Source organism: Cibotium barometz, chromosome 52 (assembly GCF_041138505.1).
Source record: "Cibotium barometz isolate CiBa-2024 chromosome 52, ASM4113850v1, whole genome shotgun sequence".
NCBI lineage: Eukaryota > Viridiplantae > Streptophyta > Polypodiopsida > Cyatheales > Cibotiaceae > Cibotium > Cibotium barometz.
The window spans coordinates 19,065,495-19,080,413 of record NC_141097.1 but is presented as its reverse complement, the minus strand read 5'-3'; the positions used below and the strand labels follow the sequence as shown (position 1 = coordinate 19,080,413).

General features: G+C 40.7%; 1 protein-coding gene across 5 annotated transcripts in view; it reads left to right on the top strand.

Annotated features, from left to right (window-relative positions):
• The window catches only part of LOC147608915 (peptidyl-prolyl cis-trans isomerase FKBP16-3, chloroplastic-like), a 31,603-nt gene extending 21,783 nt beyond the window's left edge, over positions 1-9,820 (top strand). Inside the window, exons 3-8 of one of the 5 annotated variants that reach the window (XM_086788343.1) lie at positions 252-335; positions 1,043-1,092; positions 3,310-3,358; positions 3,442-3,516; positions 7,000-7,153; positions 9,643-9,820. In XM_086788343.1, the coding sequence (XP_086644469.1) occupies positions 252-335; positions 1,043-1,092; positions 3,310-3,358; positions 3,442-3,516; positions 7,000-7,119 (378 nt within the window). In that variant the 3' untranslated portion in view covers positions 7,120-7,153; positions 9,643-9,820. The other 4 variants (XM_086788344.1, XM_086788342.1, XM_086788341.1 and 1 more) reach the window with 4 other exon arrangements.
• The last annotated feature ends 5,099 nt before the right edge of the window (positions 9,821-14,919 follow it).

The following is a 14,919-nucleotide window of genomic DNA, read 5'->3' as shown; positions in this document are numbered from 1 at the left end:
AGGTGGACGTGACAGGCAGAACTTGGGCCTTGGCTTCCAATTGAAATTTTGAATGAAGACATTTGTGTAACAAAATTATTGCATGTGTTCAAACTTTTCAAGGGTTCCTCAATATGAGTTCTCACAGATTTTGTATGCTTTCTAAGCTAGGTTTTTCATAACACCTGTCTACTTTTGCTTGTCAATGCTTGCTCTTTTAGGTTGTAATTGCTCAATATTTCTGGTCACGGTTTTATTTATTGTGTATACAGATTCCAACAGTGACCACCGAGTCTGGTCTACAATACAAGGACATAAAAGTTGGATCTGGACCAAGCCCTCCAGTTGGTTTTCAGGTTGGTTTGAAGCACGCTCATTTCTTCTATCTGGTAACTGATCAACAGCTTATTGCGGTACTTTATGGAACCTTTTTAAATAAAGGTACCGCACTTTATAGTGAGATCTCTTCTTAACGACAAGTTATCTTTCCTTCATAAGCTTTTTTCCTTAGCACCTTTAAAAATGTGTGGTTCGTGTGAGTAGTGAGGTGTGTATATGGTTAGAAAGATGCCATCAGATTACAGTAGAAACAATAAATGTGTTATTTTGATGTGAATTTTATTTTTATGGAGCAGCTAGAAACAGTAGTCATCTTATTGAATGAGCCATCTTGATATTCTAGTCATGTGATGGCAAGCAGCGTCCCTTCATAAACACCATCCTGGACCCTTGACATTTATAATGACATTTCTTGCTAATGATCGCATGACACAACACTCAAATTTAACTGGTTCTAATCGTTGCATTGTGCATGACCATCTCCCTCGTAGATCCTAATGAGCCAAAGTAAGAAGTGTCTGCACCTATGGTTTAAATGATTGCTAAAAAAAGGCGAGATTTATTGATGAAGTGACACATTTACAAGCCTTTATTTAATAGATTCTGAACTTTATTCAGTTATGGTGCGATTATAATTAGTGTAAGACTTCTATTCTTGTGGTTAATTTTTTGAGAATATGAATGCCTTTTGTTGTCTATTCTGATTTTGATGGTTGTTTTGCAGGTGGCTGCCAACTATGTGGCAATGGTTCCCTCCGGGAAAATTTTTGATAGGTGTGTACTTCGATGTTACAGAGATAACTTTTTTTAGAAGAAAACATTTTATTCACACTGCTCTTTTGCAGGCATGCATGCATACACACGTATGAACTTGCATACATGCATGAATGCTTACGCATACATACATATACAAACCTACATACATATAATATATTATCAACTGTCTGCAGTAAGCAATCCTAAATGCCTCCATTATCTCTCTTGCATAGCTATGCTGAATGATGAAGGTTTTGTCTGGATCTTGCCACTCCTTGACCCCAAGCATTATATGTGCATGAGCACACATTCAGTTCTTTCAAACTCAGTCTTCAATCTGGATCTTGCCACTCCTTGACCCTAAGCATTGATGATAAGATCATGACCACATACTGTGATCCTCACTGAAAACATACAAGCTTGCATGGAAGCAATCCCAAGAGAGGTGGCTACAAATGGCGTTGGTAGGGTTTATCTTAAGCCTACAACCTTGCCTTCCAAATTGAGAAACTGGAACCTTGGCGTTGTAACTTGTTCTAACCTGGTTGAGAAAGGCAGACTATTACGCTGTGAATGTGAGGACCACACAGATTGGCTGTTGGTGCAAATGTCTCTTGGGAGTCTTATACTTGATGCGTGCAAGAATTTTGCAACAATCCTTGCCTTGTACTTGTCAGTGTGTCATCAGAGTTGCATATCGCCTTGTGCACCCACTTGGGGTCAAAGACTCTGTGTGTGTTTTTTTTTTTGACGATTCACAAGATCCAATTGTGCCTGTGAGAATGGACTTCTCCTGTATTGCATGCCGTCCATCCACTGTAGATTTCCTTGTCCTCCTCAAAAAGGGTTGACTCATTAAACTTTATCAATTGAGTCATTAAAGCATAGTTCAGGAGATTGTTTCAAGTCAATATTGCCCATCCAACTCCTCCTCCATCCCATGGGTGGGAAGGGAATGATGCCACAGAAAACCTACTCTTATACGAAATCCAACAAACTTCATTGAAGATTTTCTGGATGCAAATGTGCAAGAATGTAAACAGAATAAAGTTTACCTACAAAAGCCAAACATGTTCAAGGCATGGACTTTAGATTACTGAATATTCGAGCATTAGGAAAGTCAACAAAAGCGCTATGTTCCAAGAGGAGTCATGGTGGCAGAGCTTTTTTCCCCTCCCAAGAATTAAGGAAAGTAGTACCCATGTAACCACACCACCTGGGACTACAAGGAACATGGAATCCCACTACTACTTATACTCCAGAGCAGATACGGGGTCATGGAGTGCAAAAATTAAGAAGTCTGCAAGATGGCCAGGTCCCAAGAGTGCTAAGATTGGAAGGGATTACCCCTTCTTCTCGGGCCTTTAATTCTGAACAAGAGCACAACAAAGATAGTGAAGGGCATGATGCCGCAGCAAGCCTACTCTATATAAAAACCTAGAGTTTTACATTGAAGATTTTTGGTTGCAAATGTGCAAGATGTAAAGTTCATATGCCCAGGAGTCGATAATGCATCAACAGAGGATAAGGTGTGGAGTATAAAGATAAATGCTTAGCCAGCCAGAAAAGGTTCTAGTGTTTCAAGAATTAAGAGCAGAGCTTCCTTCCCCTCTATCAAGCATCAAGGAAAGTAGACCCCATTTAAACGCACCATCAGGTATTCCAGTGATGGCTGTCCCTCTATCTCGGAGGGGGCATCCAACGAGAGAGGATGGATTCTCAAAAGGCACACAAAAAGTCTGTTATGCTACAACTTTGGCGAATGTTCAAGTGTGCAAGACGCTTCTGCACAGGGTAGCAGTGAAAAGTATAAAGTAGCAAAGAGCGGCCTGGATGGTAGGCCCCATTGGAATGCAGGCATTGCCATTCTGTATCCAGCCTTTATTTGATCATAGATGCTGGTTTTTGGATTATATTACAATTTCTGGCATTGGTTGATGAACAAATGGTCACTGAATCTTCTTCTACCAATCTCTCTTACATCAGAATGAAGCCATATTCCATCTGCATGTGTGCTTGCAGCAGGATACATCACACAACTTTTAAGTGAAGGTATTTGCATCTAATGGGTTGCAAACTACACAAAGCTCTTCCAGACTGTTTTTTCTTGCACATTTAACCTTTTTCTCTGGCAGAGCTGTTTCAGAAGCATATGCATCATTATAAGTATGGCTAAGTGGGACTGAGGACAAAAGCAACTTCTGATACTATCTTTTGTATTTCATGGGCTCACAGCTCTTTAGAAAAAGGACTGCCATACATCTTCCGAGTGGGCGCTGGACAGGTTTTAGTTACAGTTTATTTGCTTTAACAGTAAGAGAAATATCAAACATGTGGATGATTTAAAAAATAATAATTATTTTTCAGGTTATCAAGGGTTTAGACGAAGGGATTTTGAGCATGAAAGTAGGCGGTAAACGGCGCCTCTACATACCTGGCCCGGTAACGTGATAAGCACATAAGTTCTTGTTTGGTCAACATTACTTAATAAGTTCCTCAATGTATTAAAAAAAGATGTTTGCTAGCTTTTATAATTTTCTTTGATTACAAAAGCTTAGGGATCTAACTTGTTAGTTGGCAGATAGAACACTTCTTCACTTCAAAGCAAGAGAGGAGAGAGAGAGAGAAGATACTGCACAGTACACAGGATATGGTCCCAATAACCCACTGTGCCCCCCCCCCACCAAATGGTGTATTTGCTTTATTGCTAAGGTTTTTGCAATGAGTACAATTGGGGCTGAATCTGCCCACTTCTGTACTCGGACTGAGATCTGGGTTTTCCCCTTTGGGAACAGGTGACAGGACTCCAGACAAGCTGCCCGAAGGACTGCTGAAGCTGACTTTGGTGTTAACCTGCAACTGCTGCCCTTTGGCTGCAGCCTGAATCTGGAGTTCTTCCCTTGTGTATTTACCTTCAATCTCGCTGCCTAGAAGGGCTACTCTTGCTCAATGATCAGATGGGGAGTATGGAGACCCAACCCACCCTTTCATAGTTGCTATGAGTGCTGGTTGGATTTAGGTTGCCCAGCCCTTTTCAGCCTAAAATATATAATGTCTTAAAACATTTCAAATGCTTTTATATTGTGCTTTAGAGGTGCCCCATTGATGGGTGCTTTATTTGGGCACTTCTGACACACCTATTGGGCTGTCCAGACACCTTGTACTTCATTACATTGCAAGTGGACTATATATTTGGTGTGGCACTGGCACAACTAGATGGTGTGAGACTCTTGACCACCCTAGGCGGTGCATTGGTGACTTGCCTCTAGACAAGGGCTCACAAAATGCCCAGTGTCCGATCCCAGGTCATGCACTTTTTGTCGGAGCAGTCTTGGAGGCTCAGATTAGCTCATGGGCAGAGGGGCACCGACAGAGGGTCATAGGACAGGCAGAGATTCACGAAGAACTATTCGACCTTAGACCACATCTTTACGTGGGTTGTAGGCATACGCTTATATGTAGTGCAGTGCTGCATGTGAACATGCACTTACTCCAGGAGCACTTTTGTCTTACAGGTTTTTCCCTCTTGATATTTGGTGTGAAAGGACACCTAGACTAGGTTTTATTATTATCACTTGTACTTGTCTCTTATCTTCTTGTGTGAATATACGTGCAAGAATTTCTCCCACTCTAGCTCTTTCTTTCTTACTTCCTGTGTGTGTGTGAGAGAGCTTCCATTGCTGTCCAAACCCTATCCCTGACACCTGTGTGCCAACATTTGGTATCAAAGCCCTAGCTTAACTCTGCCTCAAGCATTAGCGCCCTGTACAGTCACCGCCGTCCACTGTACAGCCCGCACACACGCGTGACACCCGTACTTGTTCGTACATCCTCGTGGACTCCTGTACTTGCCCATAGTTGCTCGCACGACATCTGTACAGTCGGCGTACTTAATGTCTGTGTCTTCTATGCATTTGCATGATGAGTATGATTAGCGTTAATTTCTTGTGTGCTTTATGTTACTCATGTGTTTGGGCTACTTGCTTACCTTGCTTCTCAAGGAAATTTTCCTACTGCTTGTTAATATTGCATATGTAGTCCAAGGGGGTGAACTCCTTCAGGACTGCCAAGTCCGAACTCTATGATGCTTCAAATAGTCCTGCGACTAAAACAAGGCAGAACCAATCAAAGATGTCCATACAATGTGCATGTGGAACAAATCTGAGCCACATGTTGCCTCGTGTGGATGTCATGTCTTGAGCCCAATGGGTGAGTACCTCACCAGCCATCTTCCAACTGAACTTGGGAGGCTTCAACAATTTCAGCGTCTGGGCTTGCTCGATCAGAGAGTTGGGACTTAAGCATACTAATCTTGCGCAGGAATGTTGCTATGGTAATGGGGAACAGGATCAAGAAGAACACCTAGAGGTGGATCTAGGAAAGCAGAGACATTATGGGTGCCGATGGCGGTTGTCAGGATTGTGAGGAGAGCAACAATGCTTGTGGTGAGTAGAGCATTGGCTTTTGTGGCGTCTCTCAATGTGATGGTCATGGCAAGATTGCTGTTGTCCCTCATGACAGTCATCATGGTGGCTTTGGTGTCAATTTTTGTGGTTGCTCTCATGTCGACTTGATTGGTGGCTCTCCCGAGAGCAAGAGTGATGCATAGAGTGCCCTAGTACTCCACCTCCTGCCCATGCCCGAGCCTCGTTATTTGTATTCCAGGAGTTCCAAGCATTTGTGGAGTTGAAGTCTGGAGCCCCTTGAGCCTGAAACTTTCACTAGAAAGCTGCCATATATGTTGTGAGTTGTTGTGACCATAGTCACCAGAAATAGAAACGGGAACAGAAACGTTCAAGGAATGGAAACGGGGAAATGAGTTTTTAGGGGTGGAAACGGTTGTTTCCTTTGACAATCTCACTTGGGAAACGAGAAACGGCCATGGAAACGGATGGGGTCCTAAAATGGAGAAAAATTGTTTCTAGGGTCTGAAACGGCCGTTTCCTGTGACTATGGTTGTGACAGCATACAATATTTCCAGTCGCTTGTTTGGGCCATGGATGATTGAAAATCGACACCTCATGGCGACTCCAAGTATGGGAGAAGCTTGGTTAATGTGAAGGAACGTTATAGTTATTGGAAACAGTCATGGAAATGCCACCTCTCTCGGGTAGCCGCTTGTTTTTCCCATTTCCTAATCTCCTTTAAAGATTTCCCCTGCATTTTTTTCCTTCCTAGATTTGTTTTTTCTGAAATTTTATCACCATATCCTCCATATTACGGTCCATCCCACATTTGTACCTTACTTTCCTCAACTTTTTCCCTCGTTTCTATTTGATTTTACAGTTCTTCCATTCATGAATAATATATAACGTTAAAAGACTTGCCATCTTCTAATTATTTCCGTTCAGACCATTTCCATTGCATAATCTTCATTTGTATCTATTACGGTTTCTGTGATTAAAGCTTCAATTGCAAGAACAAGGAATAAGGAAGAGGGGGGATATTTATAGTTGCTGAATATTTTCAGGGGACACTTATTTGCAGTTGGTTTGTTCCTTTTGCCCTATTAAAAGGTTTCCTTGGGCTTCTTTTAAGGTTCAATATCTTGGCCCAACCATGTACTTGGGTGTAGGCACTTTTCTAGTGCCTGTCTGGCCCATTTGCCCGACCTTTCACTGCCCAACCTGCTACTGAATTCTGATGTCCAATAGTGTCCGCCCTAGGTTGTGTGGACCTCTCCACTTCTCACATGGCTGTCTTGCACAGCCCCTGTGGTTCCACAAATCCTAATCTGTGGGATGATGCAAGTCTCTGAGATGTCGAGAGATACGCGGGCCTGGATTTGGGTGGTGTTGTGGATTAGTTGTATCTGTTCTGCATGACCAATGCTTTGGAAGAAAGTAGGGAAATTGTGTGTGTGTGTGTGTGTGTGTGAGAGAGAGAGAGAGAGAGAGAGAGAGAGTGTGACAGTTTCTGTGGCAGCTAGCATTTCCGAAAGGACTTCCTGCAGCTGCTGGGAGGCCACGTGTGCTACCGAGCAGCCCTGTGATGTTTGATGTGAGTCTTGAGTACGTACCTGGTCTTGATGATGGAGAGGAATGAGTGCTAGCTTCTCTACTTTTGATTCCTTGTCATGGTAAAGTCTTCTCTTGTACACTTATTTTTTGATAACATTATGCTCTCAATTGATTTGTTCATTTGTGTATAAAGAGTACAAATGCAATATAGAGGCTCTCAAAGAGGGTACTGGTGTACCACTCAGTTTTGTAACGTAGTGGATGCTTGAATAAGAGTATGCTACGTTTGGAAGACCAAGCAGTTTGTAGTATGATTTCATATGTAGGTGTAACATGATGGCAGCTAAAGTTACACCTTATTTGAGAGGAGACGAGTTCAAACTTCCACACCTTTTTTGAAAAAAATGAGCCGATTTAAAACAAGGTTTTGAGGTGCTTCTCAAAACAAACAGGTCGTGTTTTCCCTTCGTCCCACAAACAAAATACGGTGGTTATATACATCCGCTCTTGGCATACATGGTTAGTACAGTTTTTGCAATTAATCCCTTAGCGTATGTGTAGATAGGACTGTATGTTTACTGATCCTATAATAGGGTTAGATTTGTTCAAGCTTTTCTGTTACAATCAAGTAGCTTATTGAAGGAAGGGTGGTGTTAGTTCAGGGTTCTCTCTCTTAAGAAAGAACTAGTCTAGTATATATATTTTTGTTATGTTGTCTCTAAGTAAACATGTTAAGCTATGATGAATACTTAGTATCACTCTTACGTAAAATGAAATTTGAAGTCAACCATATAGAGTGATGGTGAGAACGTAAGAGTACATAAAACTGCACTTAGGTGATATGGTTTCTATAATGTTTTTGGGTATATTGTGAATATACTGTGCTTTCTCAAATCATTGATGGACCCGGCACATCCGTTTTTCCTCGTTGAAATTTTCTAAATCTTATATATTAGTGGGTTCTAGGTTGTATTTGTGCAAAAACTTCCAAGGATGCCTCATTGTTCAATCCTGGATTGCTCCAGTAACAATATGTCACAAGCTTGGTAGTTGGTTTTATGTTGCATTTGTGCAAAAGCTTCTAAGGATGCCTCACTGTTCAATCCTGGATTGCTCCCCATGTGAAGTAACAATATGGCACAAGTCCGGGGTAAGTTTGAAAATCAAAATCATGTAAGAGGATTGTTGTGTTAGTTATCCCACCCCTTTGGGGGGTTGGGTGGGGGGGTGGCGGGGTGGGGAGGCAGGTAGAGCACGGCTGCATGCAGCCTGGAGTTCATTTTGACACTTCTCAATGTTTGGATTATTTGAGACTATATAATTTTGTAAAGTTTGCTAAGTATTGCAGGTTAAAGAAAGGTGGCATGCCTCCCCTTACATTTATTTTGATAGGAAAACGTGCCATTCTGTTGGCTACTTGTTGAAAACCGTAGATCTTTTTGAAGAGTTTAACTTGCTTGTTTAGAATTTACGAATAAAAGCTTCAAAAAGAATAGCTTGCCACCACTTTGCTCCACCACCCAAAAACAAATGTTGGTTGGTGCCTTTTCTCTAAACTTTTTAAATTTTGGAGAAAGGGTCCTCTAACAATGACCTCAAGAAAAGATGATGTTTACTATTTTTAAAAGCAATACCTTGAACACAACATACCCAGGTTGCTATGTTGGTAATCTAGGCAAATTGGCACATGAGGCCTCGGCCACAATTCATGGTGGGGCCTGGAGTTAAAGATAAGGTGGCCGTGGATGGAGAAGAGGATTGTAAGAGAGGGAGGTTCTATTAGAGCTTCAATAGGTAGAAGATAGAAGAAAGTCTGCTTCTATTTAGCCAAGGGATCCATGGAAGCATGTGATCCTCAAGAAGGTGTGTTAGTGAAAATTTTTTAACATCTTGATTATTGTATGATTAGGTTCAAAAATATACTTGGATTATTGTATGATCAGGTTCAAAAATATACTTGGCCTTCCTTTCACTTTTTAAACTATGCCCATGCCCTAAGTTTATAAGCATATAGGCCATACTCCATAGTTCCCATATTAATATGTACATGGACTTACCATTGTTACAAACCATCCCATCAATAGCTTCCTTTTCGAAACCATAAACATTCACCTTAAGACATGATGTTAATCATTTTGTAGATTAACATAGTTTTACTCATCTGACCTACAGTAAGGTGTTTTGCTATCTTATCCGTTCAAACGGGCACTTATCTTTTGTAAGACAATGGTGTAACATATAAAGTGTCCTTATCTTGAGCTCAATGTTAAATAAGGAAAGTTCAAAGATTTCATGTACATACTTGCTTAAGATTGTAATAGTGGTTAGATCATCTTTAAGTTTGGCCAATCTAATGTGAGAATTAGTCACTTGTATATTAAGACATTTTTGACACTAAGTGAAGGACGATGATTTTCTTGCAATAGAATACTTGTGAGCGCCTCTTCTTCTTGCTTGCTTGTGCTTTATTGAATCTTGGATGCTTCATGTATGCTTGTTAGATAGGATGCTTTGTAGGTTTACTTCTTGCATTAGTTTTTTACATCTTTCCTCATCTGTTGTGAGAGAGAACCATCTTAAAGACGAATCTTGATTTGTCTCCGTCTAGGTAAAGAGAGCTCTCCATTCACCTCATTGGCAAGGAGCCTTCCCATGTGACAATGGAGTGAGAATGTGACGGACAAGCTAGTGTACCTTTATTAGGAAGTTGTAATTGCCACTGTAAGGCAAGGTCCAATGACACATGCTTTAGTAAGGCTAAGATAAGCTCTTGATTTAAATATATTTCACGCTGCTGTTAGAGACTAGCCTAGGGCTTATCTCCATTATCTATCCATTCCAAGCTATTGGGATTACTCTATAATGTCCACTGTTGATTAGTAGGTCACACTCCAAAAACTATAAGTTTTGGAGTCTTGGATAAGTTGTTTTTTTATTTTGATTTGAAGTTTTTTTGTATTAGGGAATTCTATTTTCATGTCTTGAACTTTATTTACATTAGTATTTACATTAGGGCATTTTAATTTCATATCTTGAAAAGGAAAAAAATTGAAGAATGGATGATTGGATTTATTTCTCTCTTCTTCTCTTCTCTACAACCATTAACATAAAGCCGGAAGGTCAACGTGAGGGGGTGAACAAATGGTTGGAGGCTTATTGAGACATTATTGAGGGGATGCACCACCATTTGAGGCGATGTATTGATATAAAGTGAATTTGCCAATCGTGGTTTTCAAGCAAGATGGTATGAATCAGAATGCAAGAGATAAAATAGTAAAGATGCAATTCATACTCCAACAATGCGAGTACAATCTAAAAAAGTCTCAAGATGATGAAGATGCTTACAGAAGGCCATTGTCTTTCAAAGAAGGGGATTTGGTGTTTTTGATAATTTTCAAGAGTAGATATGGCTCATTCAAAGGCAACATTGTTCTCTAGTGGAATACTTGGTGAAATATAAAGGTTTACCCTTGAGGAGGCTTCGTAGCCTGCTTCTGTGTTGGAAGGACTTAAAGAGCTTACAATTGCTTAGGTGGTGGATAATTGAGGCAAATATGGATTATATGCTTATTGGAATTTTCTCAAATTTTAGTTTTGGAGTTCCTATGAATAGTGGATTTGAGATCCTATATGCAAAAGATCTTTGTGGGAGCTATGTGATGATATTGGGAACTAGAGGGCTGATTTAACAGCATTACATGTAGCTTTTTATATAGTTTTATATCATATGGTTAACATTGTGCTCTCAAGGACAAGTTTGTAGCCATATCATTTTGGTCATTTCATGACACATGGCTCACATGGTGTGGTGATGTTGAACACCATTTGTACAAGTCAAGAGCTTACCTTAGCCTTCTTGTTGAAGTGCATGGGGTAATGAGGCTAGCCGATAAGGCGGTGGGAATGAGGTTGGGTTGTCCATGAGAATGGAAGATATAAATACACCGAGTATGGCATGGATGTTGCTAAATTTCAAGCTATGGGTGGCTTGTTGAACATTGCCGAATGTATCCAAGTGTTGTACTGCTTGAGCCTCTTTTTGAAAAGAAGATGGCTAATCAACTCGCTTGCTTGAAAGCATGGCAAAGGTGGAAAGAAGTGAAGTATTATAGAGCTTGCACCACTTTGAGCTGAAATTTCGGATAACCACACAATACCAACCTTGGCATGTGGCTTTGCATTGATCTTTGGGGTATCTTTGCCTCGCTTGATATTTTAGCATAGTTGCAGGAATGTTTTGCATCATGGAGGGAGATAAGAGGTTCGATTGATTCTTGGATATTTTTTTTTGGCTTTGTTGTGTTGTTGGCTCTCCTCCCCGTTTAGGTTCTCTTCTCAAGAGAGGTTTTCATACTCTCTCTCTCTCTCTCTCTCTCTCCTCTTTTAAAAAACATCTTTTTTTTCAAAAGGTTTTTTGGGTGGTATGGCACCGTGGGCTTTCATTGCCACATGGCACACACAACCCTAATACAATTAATATGAATTTTTAGTTACATTTGTACAATGAGGTTTTAAGGTTTTGACTTACTATGGGCCTCAATGAGGGAAGGTGAATAGTCGCTTGCCCATCCACCATAATGCAAGCCTTGATGTTGACATCGTTGCCTCATCGTCGGCTTGTGTGTTTGATTTAGCTTTATCTTTGTAGTTCCAAATAGCAAGTTGTTGTTTGGGACGTGGCACAGACGGTCACATGCACGTTGTGGGATTGTGATGATCTTTTTGAGCCTTGGGATTGCTTGGAGGTGCTCACGCAAGTGTATGCATAGCTCTTTTTGGGGTTAGGCATCTGGGTGGCTCTTCTTTCATGGAAACATGGATGTGTAAGGCCACTACACATGGGAAAGGTATTGCCTCTTTTTGCTTGGCATCCAGAGAGGACTCTAAGTTTTTTGAAGGCACTGATTCTTGCTTAAGCTTTGGGGTTAGCATCGGAGGCATGGCTTTAGACTCAACTCCATCTTTGGTATGGCGTTTAGTTTCCACTTCAACTTTGGTATAGCATTTGATTTTGTGGTTGAAAAGGCATGGGTTGCTGTTTTACTTGACTTTGGAATCGAAATATAGGGGTTTCTCTCATAGAAGACTTATGCTTCTAACACCCAAGTTGGGAATCAACGGAATGTTGGGTTGCTAAAAGCTTGAGCAGGCGCATGAGGCCCACTACGCTCGACTCTGTGGGTATGGAGATTGGGGTGCAATCTGTGAGGTTTTTTGGGACCCACACAGAAGGGTTTTTGTTGTAGAAGCCTTGAGCTTCTAACATCTTAATGAGGATCAAAGGGGGCATGGGGTTTGGGTAAAACTTTGTTGCATGGGGCTCCTGTTGCTCATGGGTAGGCTTACGACTAAATGGTGTTGCATTCTAGGTCTTTACTCGGGCATTGTACTTTCCTTGGCTAGCTATGGTACTCTTGGGTATCCATTTCCTCTTGGTGACCTTCGTGGAGGGTTGTTGAGGTTCACATTTATGGGGTGGTATTCATCTTTACCGGTGAGGTTTTGGATCTCCATGATGGTAAAGGGAGTGGTCGACATAGTGAGGTGAGAGAAGTCTTGAGTGTTAGGGGTTACCTGAGAGGTTATGTCTTGTAACGACAAGGCTAAGGATGTTAATAGTTGCTGGGTACCCTCATCCACCAAGGGTACGGTAACTATTCCTTGGGGAATCTCGAGTGTTACGGTACTTTTCTGCTAACTTCCTGCTTAATCATTGGTTGCAATCCATCTCCTTCCAAGGATAATGATCTCTTTCATTGTACCTGCGAATGATCACATAAAACTTGCAAGATTCAAGTTTAGTTCCAATATAATATTTAGCTTCAAAATAACTGGCGGGTCATGGATGGGAATTGTTTACCATGATAATGGTTATTGCAGATGGTGTGAGGTTGTGGCTTAATGAGGTCCACGTCTCCCAAGATAACACGTGGCTAGCTCGAGTGTGTTAACCAAGGTAGGCCATGCGACTAAGTGGTCTTTTTGGGCAAACTCTAGCTCAAGGCAAGAGGGTTCCACCATTGGTTTTGTTTCTAATGTGTTGAGCACAAACATGGATTTGATTTTGGTACCATATCCAATCAAGCAAACTTGGTCCCAAGCTTCTGTGGAAGAGTGTCTATGACCGTGCCAAAACATGAATCCAATCTTGGAGTCAATAGGCTTTGGGAGGGGCTCATATTCTTGGCTCTCATCTTCACCATCCAACATCTTGTTACAAGCTCTACATATCTTAATTGACGTGGTGGTCTGGGCAGTTATGTCAGACTTATTGGCGAGAATGCCTCAGCCCATGGGATGAGTCTTCCCTATTTTTAAGTCTTTTTTCACAGATTGGTTATCTTTAAGTATGTAAATGTTTCCCAATCATGATTTGTAATCTCATCCCCTTCACTTGGCCTTCCCTAAAATATGTGCTTGCCCACAGGGTTCCAATGGATATACTATGAAAATGGGTATCCTAATGGGCTATCACACCTTTCATGTGGCATACCTCTATGCACTAGTTCTCAGTCTCTTTTTTACTAGCTCCTATGACAAAACACCACCCCTCTTTATACAAACACCAAGGCCGGTTTTATAGAATGAACTGGGTGCCAATGGGTATACAATCAAACCATCATTTTGTACAATACTATGAAGATCCCACAATGAGCACAATGTTAAGGATGATGTTGCCAAAATGGAATGATGGGAAATGGTGGAAAAAGGGAGAGTGGGGGGAATAGGAAAACACACATCACTTGCACACAAAGAGAGGGGGTTCACACACACAAAAGAAAGAGATGAGACACATCACACAAGACACATGGCATGCACACATGTTGCGAAGATTGTACACTCTTATAACGTTTCTAAGGACACAATCACAACACACACATCTTAGGAAGAGAGAGAAACTTCACACCTTACCAAAGCTATAAAAAACTCAATGCTAAGCTCACACAAGAGAGAGAATGAAAAAATAAAGGTGCATGTACTTCATTGAAAAAATTAATCAATAGTCACATCATTGAGTTGTATACTTCTCTCCCTCGCTCCCTCCCTCCCTCTCTCTCTCTCTTTCCAAGAGATTTTTTCTCTCTCTTCTCTTCTTTTCTTTATTGTTTATGCTATTTACACTCCATAGCCATGAATTTCTTCAACCCTCCATAGCTATAGCTCTACCATGAAATTTAACAAATACACACATGTAGGTACACACACACACACACACACACACACACACACACACACACACACACACACACACACACACACACACACACACACACACACATGCACATGTATATGCAAAAACATACACAAACATTACAATTGTGTATACATGCATGCATACACACATACACACTCATTTGGCTAAGGTATATAATTTAATTTTTTGGTTACTAGGGGTTGAACCATGTGTTCTCATAGTCCCTTTTACTTTTTCTATGTTAAGGAATTTTTTCACATCAAACCAAAGTTTCAAAGAATTAAAAACTATTGTGGACAAACTAGTTAGCACAAATAAAAAATAAACAGGTGGGTTTGAAAGAATTAAAATTTGTTGTGGCCACAGACTAGCTATCACAAACAAAACATAATTGGGTGGGTTTTTCTATTAGTAGAAATCTTTATCAATTACTTATCATTAAATTTTGAATGTGTAATATTTTTAGTGGGCACAATAAGAGAAACACCAAAGAGGGCATAAGGTCTTTGAGATATAAGAGAGAAACCAAAGAGGGCGCAAGGTCTTTGAGATATATTTTAAGAGAAAGCCCAAAGGGGCCTAATATGTAAGAACTTCATACCATCATCCTTAGTTAGTTTGTTAAAATTATGTGAGAATTGACGAATAATTTGTAGAGATAATGAACATTTTATAATCATTAAAGCATGA